At 39.3% G+C, this 23,503-nt stretch overlaps 1 protein-coding gene across 1 annotated transcript in view; it reads left to right on the top strand.

The window, feature by feature from the left end:
- The first annotated feature begins 4,106 nt into the window (after positions 1–4,106).
- LOC132611728 (uncharacterized) overlaps positions 4,107–23,503 on the top strand; it is a 30,149-nt gene continuing 10,752 nt past the window's right edge. The window contains exon 1 of the mRNA XM_060326112.1: positions 4,107–4,700. Coding sequence (XP_060182095.1) covers positions 4,107–4,700 — 594 coding nt within the window. The remainder of the gene's footprint in view (positions 4,701–23,503) is intronic.

The raw sequence follows: 23,503 nt of genomic DNA, 5'->3' as shown, positions 1-23,503 counted from the left end.
CAGGCGGCTTATAAATGCATACATAATTCATGAATGCCTCAACATTAGTCTAGGTCATGTACAAGGGTTCTGTGGAAGTCGTCTGGTTTATCCTTATATGCCCTGTGTCTTCATAGATGATGATTAGAGCCAATGTTGGCCTTGTATGTCCTTGGTGTCTGAATATGGCCATGTCTACCTGTATGCTTGAGGATCAGCCTGTATCTGATTGTCTAAAACATGTCTAAACACCTACTTTGCTGATGTATGAGAGTTATCATATGTTGGGGTGATTACATAAATGCTTGGGTTTTGAACTTCCATTTCATCTTAAGTCTTGTGTCTGTTTAAGTCCTGAAACAGTATGCATACTTGCTAAACATATGGGTTTGGACTAATCTCTCTATAATCAGTGAGTGGCATAGGTCATTCTGTAATCTGTTAAGTCCCTTCTTTGCTGTAAAAAATGCATGACCAGGTTAGTGCCTAGTTTTAGGCTATTCTGGACTTGGCAACACCCCTATTATGTTTTAGTTGGTCTCTGTCATCTATTAGCAGTTCAGCATGATCATGTTAAGGATTTAAATTGAAGTCTAACTGGTTACATAAGCACTCGAACCTTAACTTTTGCCTAGTTTTTGAACTTTTCTGTTAAATGCCTTCTGTCAATGCGAAGCATACTCTAAGTGTAAGAGATTAGTCTTCTGTTGATCCATTTATTAACCAGAGTCCAATGATTTAAGATACCAGCCTCATCTAGTCTCCAGGTCCTCCCTGTGTTAAAATAAATTGGAAGTGACTAATTTATGCTTCTCTTCTCTCTTACTTGTATTAATCTGTGTATGTGGACTTGGGAGTCCACAGTTGACCCTATCTCTTTCCTTGTGTGGAAACTAAAATTGTCTTGTTTTAAATTTGTATAAGGAATTACAAGTGATAGTAGGTCTTCTCTGAAACTGAAATGCTTTCCTCCTTCGATACTTTGCATGAAACAGATCCAAGTATTGTGGAACTGTAGTATTTTTTTTTTTCTCTGTTTGAACTTAACCACTGCCATGCTTCGTTTTCCTTTGCTGGTTCAGTTCAAATTCATCCTGCAAGTGTATCTTGGCTAAGTCTTGTATATGCTGTAGACAGCAGTATGCTTTTTTTTGCTCGGTCTTGTGTATGCCCAAACCGCAGATATGTTTTGCCTAAACTATATCCACGCTGGCTGTTATGAAAAAATGCATTTTTTGCGTAAGTCTTGTATGTATTTGTGTGAACAGATATGCCCTATTGAGTGTGTATACATGATATATGTTCAAAATATGCGCAGCATATACATAATCTTTGACCTGTTTTGAATTTCACCGTTACATGTTCGACCTTATTCTTCTGATTACATTCTAATCCTTTTCCTCTCATTTTTTGCATGATCACCGTATATGAGTCCGAGAGACTCATTCTTCTTCCATATTCGGTGTTGGGCTAAAAGCCCAACGAAATCTTCTCGGTCCAGCCATCTGTCCGCAAAAAAAAAAAGATAGAAAAAATGAGCCCAGGGCCAAAGCCCAATAGGCAGCAACAGCAGCAGTAGCAGTCTTTCAAAATGGGCTGAGCCCATTTAATTTTATTTCAGCCTCTATTTATTTATTTATTTCTATTTTTTTTTTGCATTTAATTTGTATTATTTGACTAACCCTTACTTTGTTTTATTTTCCTAACTTAGATGAATTCTAGTAAATTTAGTGGGTTAGCTTTAGTATAATGGGTAGAATTTAAAAAAGAAACTCGCCATTAGTCCCATAAGTTTCTTTTCATGTTGAACTATTTATAGCATATATAATATTTATTTTATTGGAATAATCGATTTGCAAAATAGCATGCCTATATATTTTGGGTTAAAGGAATCGTTTTTGTTCTTACATTTTAGGAATTTCAGGATTTCACTAATACACAAATATAAATTCAAGTATATTTTATAAATAACTCTTCAAGTTTGAATCAATCATGCATATTTAGCTAAGCATAATTAATAAGAGATAATGAAAAGGAGAAAGAAAATTCGCACCTTGTCTATATTCCTAAATTGTAAAATCAATTAATATCTTGCCATTTGAGTTGTTTCAAATATTAAAACGCTGCAACCCACACTCTTTTCCATTCATATGCATATTATTATATTTGGCAAAATCCTTTTTTTTAAAATAGCATTTTTTAGCCGTAGCAGTATTTATAAGATTATTTTAAATAGCATTATTATATTTTCATTTAAAGCCTTAGCAACATTCTTAAAACTTATTTTTATTTATAAGTTTCCTTTTATGCAAATTATTCTACGAGTCTTATTTTAAATAGCATTTTTTTAAGCCTTAACAATATGCAGAAGTCTTATTTTAAATAGCATTATTATATTTTCCTTTAAAACTTTAGCAACATTTACAAGCTATTTTCTTAAAATTTAAATGTTACATTTGCATCTTTGACCTTAATTAATTAACTTAAGTTTGGCCGGATAACCGTGTTTAACGGATTCTAAAGGATGCCTAACCCCTTCCCTTTAGGATGATATAGAACCCTTACCTAGAATCACACTGGTTAAGCAGACCATTAACAGAGGTTTAGTTTTAACTTTACCTTAGTTAATATTTAGGTGTCCTAATTCACCGTTTAAAATTAATTAGGTGGCGACTCTTTAAACAATCAATTTAGGAGTCTCCAATATGTTGTACTCCGCTCTAACCCAGTTAAAATGGGGTGTAACAGCTTGGCGACTCCGCTGGGGAATTTTAGGTTCTTAACCATAACAACTTAGGTTAATAATTAAATTTGTTGGATGTTTGGTTGTTTTCTTTATTTTTTTGCCTTTATTGTTGCTTTATTTTTTTTTTATGTTCTTTTAAGTGATTATTTTATTATGTAAATTTTCTATGTAATATGTATGTTATTGCTTTCCTTAAATTGGCATTCCGCTCATATTTCTTCCACTCCTGGAAAACTCACACATATTCACACACTTAAAGCGGCTTCGCAGTTTGCGCCCGTGCACTACTAAATTACCCCTTTAGTTGGATTGGTCTAGTGGATTTAGTCGATCAGCGGTGCAGTCGACGGCCACAGACTTTCCACTCCCAAGTTGTCCGCTTGGGGGAGCCTTGCGTCGTAGGAAAACAACTCCTAGTCAGCCTAAGATAGAGCTAAGCCAAAACCCTTTAAGGGCATGCACGAACCTAGGAGGCTTAATACCCAGGGTGTATTAAGTCCATTAGTCAACCTCTTCCAAAATGTCCAGGTGGGTCTACGACCCCGAGCGACGGTTATCACGTTATGTGCATTGATTTGAAGGATGAATGTGCGTTATGTGGACCATGTGCTATTTAGGTAGAACTAACCATTTGTGAACACAGGTAACCATGAGTCAACACAATGCCTACCCGAGATTCAGCATGGTTTTGAGCGTCCCTTCCCAACTAACAGCATGGTGGGTTGATTTGGGGGATTACAGACAGCGGGTTGTACGTGGAGCATTGGGACACTTACCGTCTTTGATGGATATCCAGCCCTGCAGAGACATCATCGAGGCTGCAACTGTGTTTTGGGATGAAAAGAGGGTCGTGTTTAGATTTGGCAACATTGAGATGACTCCGTTGTTAGAGGAAATAGGAGGCTATATAGAAAATGTGGCATTATTACGTAAACCAAGAAAATGGCAAAATTGTGGCATGATTATTCCGAGGCAACCTTTACCAAAAGAATTTGCTGACAGCTTCGGGTTCAGAGAGGGTAAAGGTGTGGAATGTTTGCAGAAGTCTATGATACCACTCGAGTATTTGTATCACAGATTCGGTTATCAAAGGAGTTTCGTCGATCATCAGGATGAATTCTTCTCATATGACTCTTGGAAGCAGAAACGGTGCTTCGCTTTCGCAGTATGTTTTTTAGGGACTATAGTATTTCCTAAAGGAACCACAAAAGACATTCACACCCATCTTGTTATTGTAACTAAGGCTCTTTTTGGTGGCATCGACGGGAAACACTACACTCTGGTCCCTATGGTCGTGGCAGATATCTACCGAGCATTAGGGCGTTGTAAGCGCGGGTATAAGCATTTTGAAGGATGCAACTTGCTTCTGCAAATTTGGCTGATGGAACATCTTCAGAAAGTCAACGGGGGTCTAGCGTTCCAGAAGCCGACGGGTGAGAATCACGTTCTGGGTCACGTTCCAGGTGCTATCTTAACAGCAAAATCATTTGAGAAACCAAAGTGTGTGAAAGAGTGGGTAGAGTTTCTTAGCCATTTGAACGATGACTCGATGCAATGGATGTTTAGTTGGTTTCCGTCCGAGGTTTTGGTGTTTCGAACGAAGATCGTACCATTTTTGGTCTTGATAGGACTTCGAGGTTTGCAGCCTTACGCCCCGCTGAGAGTTTTGAGACAATCAGGGAGGAAGCAAAACACACCTTTAGTGGCAGATATGAATCATTACTATGTTGACTACAAAGAAGGGAAAATTCCTTTTGCAAAAGAGGTTATTCGCATGTGGAAATTGAAAGAGACCACAAAAGCAGATTCAGTTGAGCCAAATAGATACCAAGCTGGGTGCGAGGACAACTATGTGGAATGGCTGGCCGCTGATTTGGAGGAATCAATCAAACCCGGTGTTAGTTTGAAAGATCGGATTAAGGATGGGGAAGCCGAAGCATGCATATTACTCCGACAATTGCGTAAGAAAAGTCTTGTTTCTGAAGCCGAGCATCATGCGCAACTTAAGGAAAAGGAAAGGGAAGCAGAGAATTGGAAGCAGCAAGCACTTAGTTACGAGCAAAGTATGCAAGAGTTGGATACACTTCTGGCTGAACAGGGCGATACTTGTATCAAAGAAGGCATCAAAACAGGGGGTGTTCTAGCTATGTCATACCTTGCCCAGAATCGCCGAAAGATCGATCAGTCAATTCGGGCAACCAAGAGGTTCAAGAGCGACGAAGGGCCATCTTCATTTTAGTTAACTTGTTCAATAGCGATTGTAATAATTTCTTTTGCACTGGGATTGTATTCGTTTTGGGCTTTCAATTAATAGCACACTGGAATGACACATGACTACATATGTTATCCTTCAAATCCACGCTAGGCCTACCTTTGGCACAAAAGGTCCCTTGCATAATAGGACGCATTGATTTCCTTCCGATATGTTTTGTTTGCTATTCAATATATGTTTGTTTGCTATTCAATGTATGTTTGCTACGCAATATGTGCTTATTTGCTATGCAACATGTGCTTATTTCAACATTATCTGCTAAATCTCCATATTATTTTAAACAGCAATCATTCGGACCATACTAACACAGCTTTCTTCATTCTTAAAAGGTTTATTTTTTACTATCCCCCAGAGGTTGATTCGCGTTGACTGTGAACTGGCAGACCACCCATACTTCACGAGATCAAAAGCACGAACATCCGGTAATATGAATGATTCAGGGGCATCCGAACAGACTGGCTTGGGACTCGTCACTCTTCCAAGAGAGGAACCTGAGGCTTCAGGAGGGGGAAATGATGAACTCATTGCCCAATTGTTGCAGCAAATGGCCAATATGCAGACCGAAATTGAGCGACTGCGGAATCTCACCAATCTGTCCATCACTTTGAACGCCCCTCACCCTGAGCAAAGAACAAACACAACAATTCCACCATCCTTTTCGCCTGTCGATTCACCCGCTCCACAACCTTCTCCCTCAAACCCTCCGCTTTACACAGTCCATCCAAATACCTCCAACCCCCAACAAACTAACCAACAATCCGCCTCACAACAGTCAAATCCACAACAAACCATTCCACACCAGATCCACCCGCAACCAACCATCCCGCAACAAACTATCCAACAACAAACCATCCCGCAACAAGCCAACATACAACAAACTACTTCACAACCAAATGACCAGCAACAAGCCAACCTCCAGCAAATTAACTTCCAACAAACCAATTCACAACCTTTCGCTACTCCTTACATTCCTCAACCTGCAGTTACCCAAATTAACCCACATACCCAAAACTACCAAACAGTTCACCATACACCATTGGCGCATATTGCCAGCCATAACACACAGTATGCGGCAGAAGCTCATCCTTTCACTACCCAGGCACAGGCCTTGCAACATCCAGAAGTTGACCCCTATGAAGAGTTGGAAAGGGAAGCTAGGGCAAGAGCGGACGAAGATGTGGCAAAAGAGCTTCGCAGTCTGAGGGAAGCAGTCAGGAACATCCAAACCAACAGGGGATGTGAAGGACTTGAATATGAAGATCTGTGCATTCACCCGGACATTGAGTTACCTGCTGGATATAAGGTGCCGAAGTTTGACATGTTCGACGGGAAGGGAAACCCTCGGGCTCATTTGAGATCATATTGCGATAAGCTTGTCGGAGTGGGTAAAAATCAAGCTATCAGAATGAAACTGTTTATAAGGAGCTTAACTGGAGAGGCACTCGATTGGTACACATACCAAGACCCGCAGAGGTGGCACAGTTGGGGAGATATGGCCCAGGAATTCATGGACAGATTCAGGTTCAACACTGAGACTATCCCGGACCGGTTTTATTTGATGAAGCTGGAGAGAAAATCAACAGAAACTTTCCGGGAATACGCTATGCGCTGGAGAGCAGAAGCGGCAAAAGTCCAGCCTCCAATGGCAGAGAGTGAAATGACGATGCTTTTCGTACAATCTCTAAAGGACCCCACATATTATGAGAGAATGTTAAGTGTCATTGGGCAGAAGTTTGCTGAAGTCATCAGGATGGGGGACTTCATAGAAGAAGGGATAAAAACAGGAAGAGTTACAAATCTTGCGGCCTTGCAGGCCACAAGTAAGGCCATTCAGGCGGACCCTGCTAAGAAGAAGAGAGACGGAGTATCCCCGGTCATGGCCATCCAAGATCAAAGACCCACCCCAAAATCAACCCGCCAATATTCTTCGCCCCAGCCCTCGCACTACAGCCAGTACACCCAAATACCTCAGCCTTATTACCAACCCCCACCTACCCCCCTTCCGGTCTATCATACTCAACCAACATACTACTCACCCCGGTCACCTTCCTACCAAAACCCACCACAACACCGTCCAACCTACGCAACGCAACCCCAGTACCATTCACCAAACCGCCCACAAAACACCCCTAGACCACGCCCAAATGTCGAAAGAAGACCAGCCAAAACTTATACACCATTAGCCGAACCTTTAGCCCAACTGTACGAGAGGCTGAAAATGGCAGGGATACTCCAACCGATTCAAGGAAGAACTCCTGATCCCATCCCGGGATGGTATGACGGGACTAAACATTGTGCATATCATTCAGGAATTGCAGGGCATGATACCGGAAGCTGCTTTGCTCTCAAGGATAGAGTTGAGACGTTGATCAAGGAAGGGGTCATACAGCTTAAGGAAGCTCCCCCGAACATAAACAACAATCCGCTGCCGAATCATGGCGATGCAAATGTGCACATGATCACCCTTGATGAAGATTGCAATCTGGAGGGGACTATCGTGCCAATTAAAGAAAGGGAGGAGGTTGAATCGTCGGCTTGTGTTGCTCCAATAATCGCGGTTCAAAAGAGGGCCCCATTCGAAGTGCTCACCCCAAGGCCCAGGATCACAGCTTTCGTTGCCCCAACACCTTCTCGCAACACCAAAGCAGTCCCCTGGGATTATCAATCTGGTGAAAGAGACAAAGGGAAAGGAAGAGTAGTCGTGGAAGCCGTTGCCACCGGAATGACTAGGTCTGGACGGTGCTATGCCCCCGAAGAGATAGCACGAGGGGCGTCAAGCAAGGAAAATGGTCCGAAGAAGGCCGTTACAGAAGCTGAAGTCGAAGAATTCTGGAGAAAAATGCCAACGAAGGAATATTCTGTTGTAGAACAATTGAAGAAAATGCCAGCTCAGATTTCCTTATTCGCATTATTGATGAGTTCTGAAGCTCATAGGAGCGCTCTAGTGAAAATACTGAACGAAGCCTACTTTCCGGCCGAGACTTCCAGTGAGAAATTATCGGCTATGGTAGGGGAGATCCTTGAGGCCCACCGGGTCTCTTTTCATAACGACGAGTTGCCACCTGAAGGTTTGGGGCATAACAAAGCATTGAACATCACCATCAAATGCAGGGATAAGTTCATCTCCAAAGTATTGGTCGACGGAGGCTCTGCTGTGAATATATGTCCTGTTGCCACTCTACGAGCATTAGGGATAGACGTCGGGAAACTCCGTGACAGTCAAGTCAGTGTCAAAGGATTTGACGGAGCCCAAAGAGATGTTGTTGGAGAGATCGATTTGTTTCTGGAGATTGGGCCTGTGGAGTTCATTGTGAAGTTCCAAGTGATGGACATATCTACTTGTTACAACCTGCTGATCGGGAGACCATGGATCCACATGGCTGGCGCGGTTCCTTCCACTTTGCATCAGAGCCTGAAGTTTGTGTGGAATCACCAAGAAATAGTGATCCACGGAGAAGGCAACAATTCTTTATACCCGGAATGTTCAATTCCTCCTATTCAAAGTGTGGAAAGGCTAGACGGATCGGTTTTTCATATTAAGGAGAATGTGTGCACTGCTCAAGCGAAAAGAATGGAATTGCCACAAGTACTTATGATGGTGGCGTGGGAGATGCTGAAGAATGGCTTCCGACCCGGTCAAGGCCTTGGTCCGAACTTGAATGGAATTGTGGAACCAATTCAACTGCCCGGGCATAAGCATACTTTCGGTCTCGGATATGAGCCCACCCCCAAAGAGATTGCTTCGGCTTGTCTCAAAAGAAGAAGTGACATTCCCTTGCCAAAGCTTGTTCCTTGCCTGAATCAGTCATTTCTTAAGGCTTCCGCTGCCCAAGCACCAGAGGAAACGCTTGAAGACAAACTCCTGGAAAGTTTTAAACACTTATTCATCACTGAAGAAGAAACTGAATGCAGTATGGTTTCGGATGGGTATTCTGAAGACCTGACTATCCGGGATGCAGAGCCAGGATGTCGTTTGAACAATTGGATTTGTAACCCGCCCCCGTTTCTCTGGGAGTCTTGGTAGACTAATTGTATTCAGCATTTGATGAAACAGACACGATTTGAAATTGAGGCCTGAATCGTGTCTATGCTTTTGTTATTTTTGCCTCTAAACTTTGAAGTTCAAATGCAATTTTCAAGCCATGCTTTTATTTATATTTTTTTTTTTTCATCTTTGCTTAATTAATTTTCTTTTATTTTTCAGCAATCAAATTAACAAATCTGCCAATACTGTGAATGTGACACATAATGAAACAAGCAAGCCCATAGGAAATGCCGAGCAAGATTCTGAAGAATATGAAGGGGATATGCAACCCGAGGGATTAACTAAGGATTTTGAGTATTTTGAAAATAAGCCGAAACCAAATTTGGATGAAACGGAAATTATAAATTTGAGTAATTCAAAAATCATTATGGAAGTGAGAATCAGTGTCCATTTGACCCCGTCGCAGAGAGAAGAATTGATCAAACTCCTGAAGGAATATATAGATGTGTTCGCTTGGTCTTACGATGATATGCCCGGATTGAGCACTGACATTGTTTCGCATAAGTTGTCTCTTGATCCATCCTGTCCTCCGATAAAGCAAAAGAAAAGAAACATTAAATCAGACTTGAGCTTAAAAATCAAGGAAGAGATCTCCAAGCAGTTTGATGCCAAGGTCATTCGAACTACGATGTACCCCACTTGGCTAGCCAATATCGTTCCCGTGCCAAAGAAGGATGGCAAGGTTAGGGTATGCGTAGATTATCGGGATCTCAACAGAGCCAGTCCGAAAGATGACTTTCCCCTTCCAAATATCCATATGCTCATTGATAATTGTGCAAAGCATGAGTTGCAGTCTTTTGTTGACTGCTACGCGGGATATCACCAAATCCTGATGGACGAGGAAGATGCAGAGAAAACAGCATTCATCACACCTTGGGGGGTGTATTATTATCGGGTGATGCCTTTCGGGCTCAAAAACGCAGGGGCCACGTACATGAGAGCCATGACCACCATCTTCCATGATATGATCCATAAAGAGATTGAAGTCTATGTGGATGATATCATCATCAAGTCGCGAAAGAGGTCAGACCATCTAACGGATTTGAGAAAGTTCTTCGACAGGTTGAGGCGATACAATCTGAAGTTGAACCCCGCAAAATGTGCATTCGGTGTTCCTGCAGGGAAGTTGTTGGGTTTTATTGTGAGCAGAAGGGGCATAGAGTTAGACCCCTCGAAGATAAAGGCCATTCAGGAGTTGCCTGCCCCAAAGAGTCGGAAAGATGTGATGAGTTTCCTCGGGCGTCTCAACTACATCAATCGATTTATAGCGCAATCAACGGTGATATGCGAACCAATAATTAAGTTATTGAGGAAGGACGCTCCTACCAAATGGACTGAAGATTGCCAAAGAGCCTTTGACAAAATCAAAGAATATTTGTCTAGCCCGCCTGTTTTGGTGCCTCCAGAAGCTGGAAGACCTTTGCTATTGTATTTGTCCGTATCGGAGAACGCGTTTGGATGTGTATTAGGTCAACATGACAAAACAGGAAGGAAAGAGCGAGCAATATATTACTTGAGCAAAAAGTTCACACCTTACGAGGCACGGTATACGTTATTGGAACGCACCTGTTGTGCTTTGACTTGGGTTGCACAGAAGTTGAGACATTATTTGTCTGCATATACTACTTACCTCATCTCAAGGATGGACCCACTCAAGTACATCTTCCAGAAGCCTATGCCTACGGGGAAGCTAGCTAAGTGGCAAATGTTGTTGAGCGAGTTTGATATTGTGTATGTTACTCAAAAGGCTGTCAAAGGGCAGGCGATAGCTGATCATCTTGCAGAAAATCCTGTGGGCGAGGAATACATACCCCTTAAAACCTATTTCCCGGATGAAGAAGTGTTGTTCATCGGGGAAGATATCGCAGAAGAGTACCCAGGGTGGAGACTGTTTTTCGATGGGGCGGAAAATGCTAAAGGGGTCGGCATTGGAGCAGTTTTGATTTCAGAGTCAGGACAGCACTATCCCATTTCAGCCAAAATCAAGTTCCCGTGTACCAATAATATGGCAGAATATGAGGCTTGTATTCTTGGCCTCAGAATGGCCGCTGATATGCATATACAGGAACTTTTGGTTATAGGCGATTCAGACTTACTGGTTCATCAAGTGCGAGGCGAATGGACCACTAAGAACGGGAAAATACTGCCATACTTGCATTGCGTGAAAGATTTATGTAAGAGATTCATCAGGGTGGAATTCAAACACGTTCCAAGGACACAGAACGAGTTCACTGATGCTTTGGCCACTCTGTCCTCTATGATTCAGCACCCGGACAAGAATCGCATAGATCCTATCAAGATAAATGTGCACGATCAACAGGCATATTGCTTCTATGTGGACGAAGAGCCTGATGGAGAACCTTGGTACTATGACATTAACAAATATCTTAAGACAGGAGACTATCCGGAAGGCATAACCAGTGTTCAGAAGAAAACGCTTCGGAGATTAGCAAACCATTTCTTCCTAAGTGGAGAAATCCTGTATAGGAGGACTCCAGATTTAGGATTATTAAGATGTGTTGATGCTAAAGAAGCGGCTCGGTTGATTGAAGAAGTGCATGGCGGTACATGTGGGCCTCATATGAATGGCTTTAATCTGGCCAAGAAAATCCTTCGCGCAGGCTATTTCTGGATGACTATGGAATCAGATTGTATCCGTTTCGTGCAGAAATGTCATCGATGTCAGATTCATGGTGATTTGATTCGGGTTCCGCCAAATGAATTAAATGTGACAAGTTCTCCGTGGCCTTTCGCAGCTTGGGGTATGGATGTCATTGGTCCTATCGAGCCAGCCGCGTCGAATGGACACAGGTTCATTTTGGTAGCCATTGATTATTTCACAAAGTGGGTGGAAGCATCTTCGCACAAGTCGGTAACAAAGAAAGTGATAGCAGATTTCGTTCGGAGCAACATTATTTGCCGATTCGGAATCCCAGAGTCAATTATAACAGATAATGGAGCTAATCTTAACAGTGATCTAATGCGGGAGATTTGCGAGACATTTAAGATTACTCATCGCAATTCCACTCCTTATCGCCCTCAGATGAATGGGGCAGTCGAAGCAGCGAACAAAAACATCAAAAGAATACTGAGGAAGATGATCGATAATTACAGGCATTGGCACGAAAAACTGCCGTTAGCTCTCCTCGGTTATCGCACTACTGTGAGAACTTCAACGGGGGCAGCACCTTATCTTTTGGTCTATGGGACAGAGGCGGTGTTACCTGCTGAGGTAGAAATACCATCTTTGAGAATCATCCAAGAAGCTGAGTTAAGTGACGCTAAGTGGATGCAGAATCGATACGAACAATTGATGCTCATTGACGGAAAGAGATTGAATGCCGTTTGTCTTGGACAGCTTTATCAGAATAGAATGGCCAAAGCTTTCAACAAGAAGGTAAGACCGAGGCAATTCAAAACAGGGCAATTGGTACTGAAACGCATATTCCCATGTCAAGATGAAGCCAAAGGAAAATTTGCACCTAACTGGCAGGGACCTTATATGGTTCATCGGGTATTGACTGGAGGAGCATTAATCCTAGCAGAAATGGATGGCGAAATTTGGCCGAAAGCTATCAACGCAGATGCCGTCAAGAGATATTATATTTAGAAACCTTCTTTTATTTGCATGAAATATTCTTCAACACTTTTCCATGTAATAGCACTACTCTCCCTTAGCGGGACGCATGACAAACCTATATCGGGTTAGGTCTTTAAGATAGAATTTCTCTCGAATTTTTTTTTTTTTTCTTTCTTGTATTATGAACTACGCCTGACCTGATTCCCATGGGGGATACGTAGGCGGCCCGCATAGGCCTCGGTCACATTCTCACAAAACCTCAATATCCTTTTTGTATTATGAACTACGCCTGACCTGATTCCCATGGGGGATACGTAGGCGGCGGCCGCATAGGCCTCGGTCACATCACTTCAAAATTCCAATTTTATTTCTGCTTGTAATTATGAACTACGCCTGACCTGATTCCCATGGGGGATACGTAGGCGGCCCGCATAGGCCTCGGTCACATCATTTTATTCTCCCCAATTGCATTTCCGCTTGTAATATTGAACTACGCTCGACCTGATTCCTCTAGTGGGATACATAGGCAGCCTGTGTAGGCTCGGTCTCGCCATTTTGAAAAGATCAACATCCCTTGCACCAGAAACTGGGACAATTTTTTTAAAAAAAAAGGGATCACCGTAAGACAACATCGACAGACTCGGGAGAATATTGTTCGACAGAGTCGTCGGGCAGAAGAAAACTTCGGAAAAGGGGCATTCGCTTTGTTTCACAATGTGTCACAGTTCCGAGTTCAGCAAAATTATTTATCACCATACATATAGTTTACTATGTCTATTTTTTTCGAAATAATGTGATTCTAATCAGACTGTTTACTAGTCGGCCAAGACTTAAAATGAGCGGAGGTTACAAGTTCATACGAAGCTGGAGGCACAAAGCGCAAGAGCCAGATCCCCAAGTCAACGCGAATCAACCCCCTCCCCAAACTTACAAGATTTTCTTTGGATGCAGGTTTTCAAGTTGCAGAAGCTAAAACATGTACAGCCTTGTAAGGATGGCGCGTCAAACGGTTTGAGCATTCTTCTATCAATTATGCCTTCAAGTATCAATAACTTTTGACAATCACAATAAGCTAATCTTGCAAACTATTTTTTTTTCAAATATATATCAACGCACAAATATTTTCTATTGCTTTCGAATACATTGCTTTATTTACTTTCAAATGCCCCTGCATATGCTCGCGGCCGCATTGCACTGTACCTGCATTACTCACCGTTTTCATATGATGCATGGGCTGCGCACCGCCCTTTGCATCGCTTTCATATATTTACTGGGCTATGCACCGCCCTTTTAAATTTCGGCATAAGGCCATGCACCGCCTTTCATATGATGCATGGGCTGCGCACCGCCCTTTGCATCGCTTTCATATATTGCCTGGGCCATGCACCGCCCTTTTAAATTTCTGCATAAGGCCATGCACCGCCTTTCATGTGATGCACGGGCTGCGCACCGCCCTTCGCATCGCTCTCATGTATTGCCTGGGCCATGCACCGCCCTTTTAAATTTCTGCATAAGGCCATGCACCGCCTTTCATGTGATGCACGGGCTGCGCACCGCCCTTCGCATCGCTCTCATGTATTGCCTGGGCCATGCACCGCCCTTTTAAATTTCTGCACAAGGCCATGCACCGCCTTTCATATGATGCATGGGCTGCGCACCGCCCTTTGCATCGCTTTCATATATTGCCTGGGCCATGCACCGCCCTTTTAAATTTCTGCATAAGGCCATGCACCGCCTTTCATATGATGCATGAGCTGCGCACCGCTCTTCGCATCGCTTTCATATTTACTGGGCCATGCACCGCCCTTTTAAATTTCTGCATAAGGCCATGCACCGCCTTTCATATGATGCATGAGCTGCGCACCGCTCTTCGCACGTTTTCATATTTACTGGGCCATGCACCGCCCTTTTAAATTTCTGCATAAGGCCATGCACCGCCTTTCATATGATGCATGAGCTGCGCACCGCTCTTCGCATCGCTTTCACATTGCCTGGGCCATGCACCGCCCTTTTAAATTTCTGCATAAGGCCATGCACCGCCTTTCATATGATGCATGGGCTGCGCACCGCCCTTCGCACGTTTTCATATTTACTGGGCCATGCACCGCCTTTCATATGATGCATGAGCTGCGCACCGCTCTTCGCATCGCTTTCATATTGCCTGGGCCATGCACCGCCCTTTTAAATTTCAGCATAAAGCCTTGCGCCGCCTTTCATATGATGCATGGGCTGCGCACCGCCCTTCGCATCGCCTTTCATACATTACATGGGCCATGCACCGCCCTTTGTAAATTTCTGCATAGGCTGCGCACCGCCCTTAGCACCGCCTTTCATACATTATATGGGCCATGCACCGCCCTTTCAAATTAAAGCATAAGGACATTGCACCGCATTTGCGTCGCTATATTTCAATATTTATTCTTACTGACTATTTTCATCTAGTTTTTAGTTTCGCAGGAGCTTTAGCGCAACGTGGAACTATTTCTTCGGCAGCGAACTGGGGCAATACGTCGGGAAGGACAAGCAGACTTCTCGACAAGGGTCAAAGATCTACCTCGAACACTCGGCTCCAAATTCAAATTTCCCGTTCACATTCCAGCACAATCAATTTTTAGGGTTCTATCACAATACCCAGTGTCATTATAATTCGACACTGGGACAATATTTTTTGCGAAGATTCGCATCAAATCATGAGTTGCCAGTCATAGGTGTCGTAGTCTTCCCAGAACTACACACGGCCTGATTCTCGTGCAACCCGAGATATGTAGGCGATTCAGAAACCAGAGTTCGGCCGTAATTTTATTTACCCTTAGTCCTTCATAATCCTCTAGCCGGGACAAAATAGGCTACTAAGTCAACGTCTTTGCCCGAAAATTCATTCATCATTATCAGGCAAAGAGGGACAAGTTGTTGACACCCAATTTTGTCCCGCCTCTCCTCCAAAATATATATTTGCGCTTCTAATATTTTAAATAAAAAATAATAATAATAATATATATTATGTTTACTATAGTTATTACTCCCTATCAATAACAGCGTTTCATTATTCTGTTACAACTATTATTATTATCACTATTATTATTATTATTATTAATAATTACTATTATTATTATTATTCTTAAATTACCATTATTACTAATTGTCATTAATTATTATTATTTTTGTTATTTCAATTTTCATTATTATTATTATTATTATTATTATTATTATTATTATTATTATTATTATTATTATTATTATTATTATTATTACTAATCATTATTATCAGCGTTATTTGTTATCAATTTATTAATCATCATTATCATCGTTATTTTCATTATTAATTATTATCATTATTTTATCAATAATTGTTATCTATTATTATTATTATTATCATCATTATCTCTCTTATTATTATCATCATTATTATTTTATTATTACCCCTATTATTGTTATTATTATTAATTTATTATCATTTTTGTTATTTTCAATAATTGTTATTTATTATTTATTATTAATTACTATCATCTTTATTAGCTTTATTAATTATTATCATTTTTTATTATCAATATTTGTTATTTACTATTATTATTATATCTATTATTGTTTTTATCACCATTTATCATTAATGTTATCATTATTACCATTATCATTATTGTTATTAACAGTATCACTACCGCTATTTATTTGCTGCTGTTATTTAGTATTATTGAACTTGCATTTATCGACATTTTATCAATTCCCGCGTATGCATCGCATTTTATTTTTCGCACATTTAAAATGATAGCTTTATTTATTGTTAAAATATTATTGCGCGGTCATTGCAACATGATATAACTTTATTATCCGGGTCTTTTACAATTACACATTTTTCGTACCAGGTGATATTCTGGCACCCTTAGTACATCGTTAATCAAAATGTGTCTCTTATTCAAATTTAGAAGCCAAACTATTTCTTGCACTCAGTCCGTATTTTGACTTACCGGACCCCAAATCAAAGTTCGATTAATTCCTAATACTTTTGGACTACACCATATTTTTATCTCAATTTTTAGATCAGTCCATGTTTAATTTACTAGTCCATTCTTTTAAACACCCAGTCTAAAATTTGACCCGGTTCACAAATGGACCGGGTCCAATTCATTTTCAGCAAAATAAGGGAAACCCTTTTAGGGTTTCCCCTTCATTTCCCCTCATTTCTCACCGCCGCACCCTTTCTTTCCTCTTCCCTTCTCCTTCGTCGCCTCTCTTCCCTTTACCCCGAAAACTCTCACCGCCGCTCCCACTCACCCCCTTTCCCTCCTCCTTCTCCGCTCCCCACCTTGCCCTGTTCCCCACTCAGCTTTGTCTCCCCCACTCCTCCTTCACTCTGTCTCTAGCACACACACACAAAAAAAAAAATCGTTGTATAAATAGGGTTTTCGAAATGAGTAAAGGGGGGGGGGGGGGGGGGTTTGGAGAAGGAGAAAAACAGAAACATAAACGAGCACAACAAGAACAGAAAAAAGGAAAAATCAGAAAGAAACGAAGCCATTTTCTTTTGTATTCTTTTGATCCCCAAATACTGAAACCCTTTTGAATCGCAAGGATCCCCTAGGAATCGTAGTTCTTGAGATCGAGAACCCCCCCTAAACCATCTATTTTCAATCACCGCTTCTGGCATTAATCGAAAAACCAAACCATTGTTTATTCCCTTTTTGCCCTCATTGCTATTTCAAGTCTGATTGCATGCAAATCTGGAAGTTGTAGTGTGTCGAGGGAAAATCGAAGATCCGTACTCATTTCGCTGCCTCCGGAAAAGGTAATCTTCATTCCTTTTTATTTATTTTTGTTTTTTTTTGTGTGTTCCAATTCCTGTTTGTGCTTTAGTTCCATGTTTAATATAGCTAGTTAGTGTTAGCCTAGAGTTTCATGCTAGTTGTTTGATTGCCTGTTTTTGGTTTGGTTTTCCTGTTCAATGTAGCTAAATATGGCTTAAAATTAGTCTTAAATCTGTGAATAGGTTGATTCCTCTCTTTGTTGTATTTTGAGTTGTTTGAAATAGTATCAATATTAGCATGTAATACCCTGTCCCTTTTTATTATTTTTCTGTATTCTTTGTAGTTTTTTTTCTTTGTTTCTGCATTGTTTGGCTTTCCTATTGTTTTGTTATGATATTTAATTGTTGTTCCTTGTCTAGATAGTTGTATCCTGTTAGTTATAGCGCTTAAATTCTTGCTTCCTGTTTAATTAATACTATGTTCAACATAGTGTTTGATTTCCTTTTCTTGTTTAGCTAGTCTTACCCTATTGGTTGTGGTATGTGATGCTTGTTTAGTTCAGTATGTTAGTTATGGTATTTAACTGCTTTGTTTCATGTCTAAGCTCAGCTACTATCATGTACCAAGTGTGACCTTTGTAGACTCTAACTACATATGTGTTTTCTTTTGGACAAATTCTGGGAATAAAACAAGGTTAAAATGTCCTGGAAATTCTGTTGTTAGTCTGCCTTATGCTGAAGCCACTTAGAGGCTAAAAAATGGTTAATAGTTGATCCTGACTGTCCTTGTCACCACCATGCTTAAAAATCTACCTCACCCCTGATTTGCTTAAACTACTCATGTGGTTCCTTATTCATCTGATTCATTAATGGCATAGGGGCAATCAAATGTTCAGATATGGGTTTTGGGTTCAATCATTTAGGGTCTCTACATACCTAAAAACAGACTCAAAATGGTATGAAATTATTAATGTGGCTATTTGAGCATTGGCTTAAATTATCGACAAAAAGTTTGTTCAATGGTTCTGTGCTAGGTTAATATACCTTTACTTAAGTTTTTTTTTATGAATATCCCCTGCCTGCCTCTGATCAATTTGAGTTAAGTCTATTATAGATGTTTATACAATTCTACAAATGCTCATATACTGCCAATATTAGTCTTGATATTTATTCAATGTCTTCAGGCGGCTTATAAATGCATACATAATTCATGAATGCCTCAACATTAGTCTAGGTCATGTACAAGGGTTCTGTGGAAGTCGTCTGGTTTATCCTTATATGCCCTGTGTCTTCATAGATGATGATTAGAGCCAATGTTGGCCTTGTATGTCCTTGGTGTCTGAATATGGCCATGTCTACCTGTATGCTTGAGGATCAGCCTGTATCTGATTGTCTAAAACATGTCTAAACACCTACTTTGCTGATGTATGAGAGTTATCATATGTTGGGGTGATTACATAAATGCTTGGGTTTTGAACTTCCATTTCATCTTAAGTCTTGTGTCTGTTTAAGTCCTGAAACAGTATGCATACTTGCTAAACATATGGGTTTGGACTAATCTCTCTATAATCAGTGAGTGGCATAGGTCATTCTGTAATCTGTTAAGTCCCTTCTTTGCTGTAAAAAATGCATGACCAGGTTAGTGCCTAGTTTTAGGCTATTCTGGACTTGGCAACACCCCTATTATGTTTTAGTTGGTCTCTGTCATCTATTAGCAGTTCAGCATGATCATGTTAAGGATTTAAATTGAAGTCTAACTGGTTACATAAGCACTCGAACCTTAACTTTTGCCTAGTTTTTGAACTTTTCTGTTAAATGCCTTCTGTCAATGCGAAGCATACTCTAAGTGTAAGAGATTAGTCTTCTGTTGATCCATTTATTAACCAGAGTCCAATGATTTAAGATACCAGCCTCATCTAGTCTCCAGGTCCTCCCTGTGTTAAAATAAATTGGAAGTGACTAATTTATGCTTCTCTTCTCTCTTACTTGTATTAATCTGTGTATGTGGACTTGGGAGTCCACAGTTGACCCTATCTCTTTCCTTGTGTGGAAACTAAAATTGTCTTGTTTTAAATTTGTATAAGGAATTACAAGTGATAGTAGGTCTTCTCTGAAACTGAAATGCTTTCCTCCTTCGATACTTTGCATGAAACAGATCCAAGTATTGTGGAACTGTAGTATTTTTTTTTTTTCTCTGTTTGAACTTAACCACTGCCATGCTTCGTTTTCCTTTGCTGGTTCAGTTCAAATTCATCCTGCAAGTGTATCTTGGCTAAGTCTTGTATATGATGTAGACAGCAGTATGCTTTTTTTTGCTCGGTCTTGTGTATGCCCAAACCGCAGATATGTTTTGCCTAAACTATATCCACGCTGGCTGTTATGAAAAAATGCATTTTTTGCGTAAGTCTTGTATGTATTTGTGTGAACAGATATGCCCTATTGAGTGTGTATACATGATATATGTTCAAAATATGCGCAGCATATACATAATCTTTGACCTGTTTTGAATTTCACCCTTACATGTTCGACCTTATTCTTCTGATTACATTCTAATCCTTTTCCTCTCATTTTTTGCATGATCACCGTATACGAGTCCGAGAGACTCATTCTTCTTCCATATTCGGTGTTGGGCTAAAAGCCCAACGAAATCTTCTCGGTCCAGCCATCTGTCCGCAAAAAAAAAAAAGATAGAAAAAATGAGCCCAGGGCCAAAGCCCAATAGGCAGCAACAGCAGCAGTAGCAGTCTTTCAAAATGGGCTGAGCCCATTTAATTTTATTTCAGCCTCTATTTATTTATTTATTTCTATTTTTTTTTTGCATTTAATTTGTATTATTTGACTAACCCTTACTTTGTTTTATTTTCCTAACTTAGATGAATTCTAGTAAATTTAGTGGGTTAGCTTTAGTATAATGGGTAGAATTTAAAAAAGAAACTCGCCATTAGTCCCATAAGTTTCTTTTCATGTTGAACTATTTATAGCATATATAATATTTATTTTATTGGAATAATCGATTTGCAAAATAGCATGCCTATATATTTTGGGTTAAAGGAATCGTTTTTGTTCTTACATTTTAGGAATTTCAGGATTTCACTAATACACAAATATAAATTCAAGTATATTTTATAAATAACTCTTCAAGTTTGAATCAATCATGCATATTTAGCTAAGCATAATTAATAAGAGATAATGAAAAGGAGAAAGAAAATTCGCACCTTGTCTATATTCCTAAATTGTAAAATCAATTAATATCTTGTCATTTGAGTTGTTTCAAATATTAAAACGCTGCAACCCACACTCTTTTCCATTCATATGCATATTATTATATTTGGCAAAATCCTTTTTTTTTTAAATAGCATTTTTTAGCCGTAGCAGTATTTATAAGATTATTTTAAATAGCATTATTATATTTTCATTTAAAGCCTTAGCAACATTCTTAAAACTTATTTTTATTTATAAGTTTCCTTTTATGCAAATTATTCTACGAGTCTTATTTTAAATAGCATTTTTTTAAGCCTTAACAATATGCAGAAGTCTTATTTTAAATAGCATTATTATATTTTCCTTTAAAACTTTAGCAACATTTACAAGCTATTTTCTTAAAATTTAAATGTTACATTTGCATCTTTGACCTTAATTAATTAACTTAAGTTTGGCCGGATAACCGTGTTTAACGGATTCTAAAGGATGCCTAACCCCTTCCCTTTAGGATGATATAGAACCCTTACCTAGAATCACACTGGTTAAGCAGACCATTAACAGAGGTTTAGTTTTAACTTTACCTTAGTTAATATTTAGGTGTCCTAATTCACCGTTTAAAATTAATTAGGTGGTGACTCTTTAAACAATCAATTTAGGAGTCTCCAATATGTTGTACTCCGCTCTAACCCAGTTAAAATGGGGTGTAACACTTACCTCATTACTTACAATAATCTTCTTACTGTTGGATATTTTAAATCATCCCTAAATATTGTCAAAGTGAACGATTTTTACGTTGGTTTTGGGAAGAGCAATATCTGTTAAATTGATCAAAGATTTGCTTGAACTTCTTATTTCTTTGAAAGATATCTTAAACCCGCTAAAAAAGTTTGTCTGAAGAACCTTGATTGGTGAGTTTGGCCTGTAATATTATGTTTATCTAACTATCATTTCTCCTTAGATGCTTGCCTTCATATTTATTAATTTTCATCTTTTAGGATATCATGTATCGAATTATGCATCACTGATGCATTAGTAAACCCCTAGATATTCTCTTTTTCAGGATTTATTGTTACTTATAATATCGCTCGCGCTGCACGGACGCAACATTTATAAATCTGATACTAATTAATGCAGCTACCCTTTACTTGCACAATTTCATTCACCTAAGATGTGACTTAAATCCTAAATGGCAATAACTATTTCAACATTACATAATAACATTACCCAATAATAACACTATTCAATACATAAATTTTTATAATTGTACGCAATTACATATATATAAATACATTATAATTCAAGGTGTTAGGCCCGTGCGCAGCACGGACATACACCCTCTAGTATTAAAACAGCCATTGGACCATTCTGGCTAGGATAGGTGACATACTGACATTCATTAACTCTCCATTATGATTGAAAATTGCTGTTTCAATTTGTTATACACAATGTCAGTTTAAGAATTTTTTGCATCATTTCTTTATCTTTACATGTTAGTAGCAAGTAACTTATTTTATTTTTAATATTACAAATCTCACGTTTTAAAAAAACTTAAATGAAATATTGTTTGGGTTACCGGATAATACAAAACTCTTTAAACTGACGGTTTACCTAACTTAAACTCTTTCAATTAAAAAAAAACACAATAGGATCGACCCCTACATTTATGTCGAAAGGCGTTTGAGGAGCATTTTAATTGTTTCATGAAAATAATCTTTTCGAAAACATTTAATCCATCGGTAGGCAGGTGATTTATTAAATAGGAAATTTAATATTAGCTAGTTGACTAGTTGAAAATTAAAAGCAAGTTTCCATTAAAGACAATTATCAAATGAACGAGTAAAAGAGGATGCAATGTTATTATAGCAAAGAGGGAATCTATATATAATATACAGCTAGGCATAAATAAGGTGATGTGGCACCTCTCTATGACTATCATTCTTATTTATCTTTTTTCTCCTTTTTTTGAAAATTTTCCCTTATTTTTTTAATTATTTAATTTTAAAAAGGCATCTCCATAACTCCCACCACTTTATCTTCATAAATTCTACTTTTAATTAGTACTAAAAATATTCATAACTCCCAGGCCTTTTATATTCATAACCTCCAATTATTTAATGTGCAAATTTATGGCACCTAAAAATCACACCAATAATATAGCATTTCCATCCAAATAAATATGCATGTTTTGACCCATGTAAATTATTCTCTACCTTTGAAGTAAATTTCCTTTCAGTTTTCCTGTTTTTGATATGTCTACGTTTTCCTTCATGTTTATGTTGTTAAAATTTTAGTTTTCCTTCACGTTTGCTTGGTGCTTCATGTATTTTTGTTGTAAAATCTTGGGCGATTGTAGCAAATCAAATTTGCATGTAAAAAAATGATTTCGATTTTCCTCTTTCTTTCCTTTTGTATTTTTTTAAAGAATTTGATTACCTTATATTAACGATAATATAGTTTTTTCCCTTCTTATATTAAACGTTCATGTTTTTACTTGGGCCTAAAATACCCTCGAATTATTGAAAATTGAGCAAAAATACCCTCCATCCACCTTTCAGCCCCCAAATACCCTTATCATCCACCTATTGGGTCTAAAATACCCTTATCACCACCTATTGGGTCTAAAATACCCTTATCACTAACAGAATCTTTTCATTAAACACGTGTCATTTTTCTATTGGTTGGATTATAAAATTAATTAAACTAATTAACATTTGCAATATTGACCAGATAGTGCCCCCCGACCCGACCCCCCGACCCACCCCCCCCCCCCCCCCCGTGATTTTTTTTTTTTTTTTTTTGCACCCCACCCCGCACCCCTACCCCCCCCCCCCCCGAAGCAAAAAAAATTAATATTTTTGAAAAAAAAAAGTTTTGACGTTTTTTTTTGGGTTTTTTTTAGCTGGGAGGGGAGGGGGGCGTAGGGTGCGGGGTTTGGGGGGTGG

The sequence above is a fragment of the Lycium barbarum genome, chromosome 9 (assembly GCF_019175385.1).
Source record: "Lycium barbarum isolate Lr01 chromosome 9, ASM1917538v2, whole genome shotgun sequence".
Lineage (NCBI taxonomy): Eukaryota > Viridiplantae > Streptophyta > Magnoliopsida > Solanales > Solanaceae > Lycium > Lycium barbarum.
This window is presented reverse-complemented; position numbering and strand designations above follow the sequence as displayed.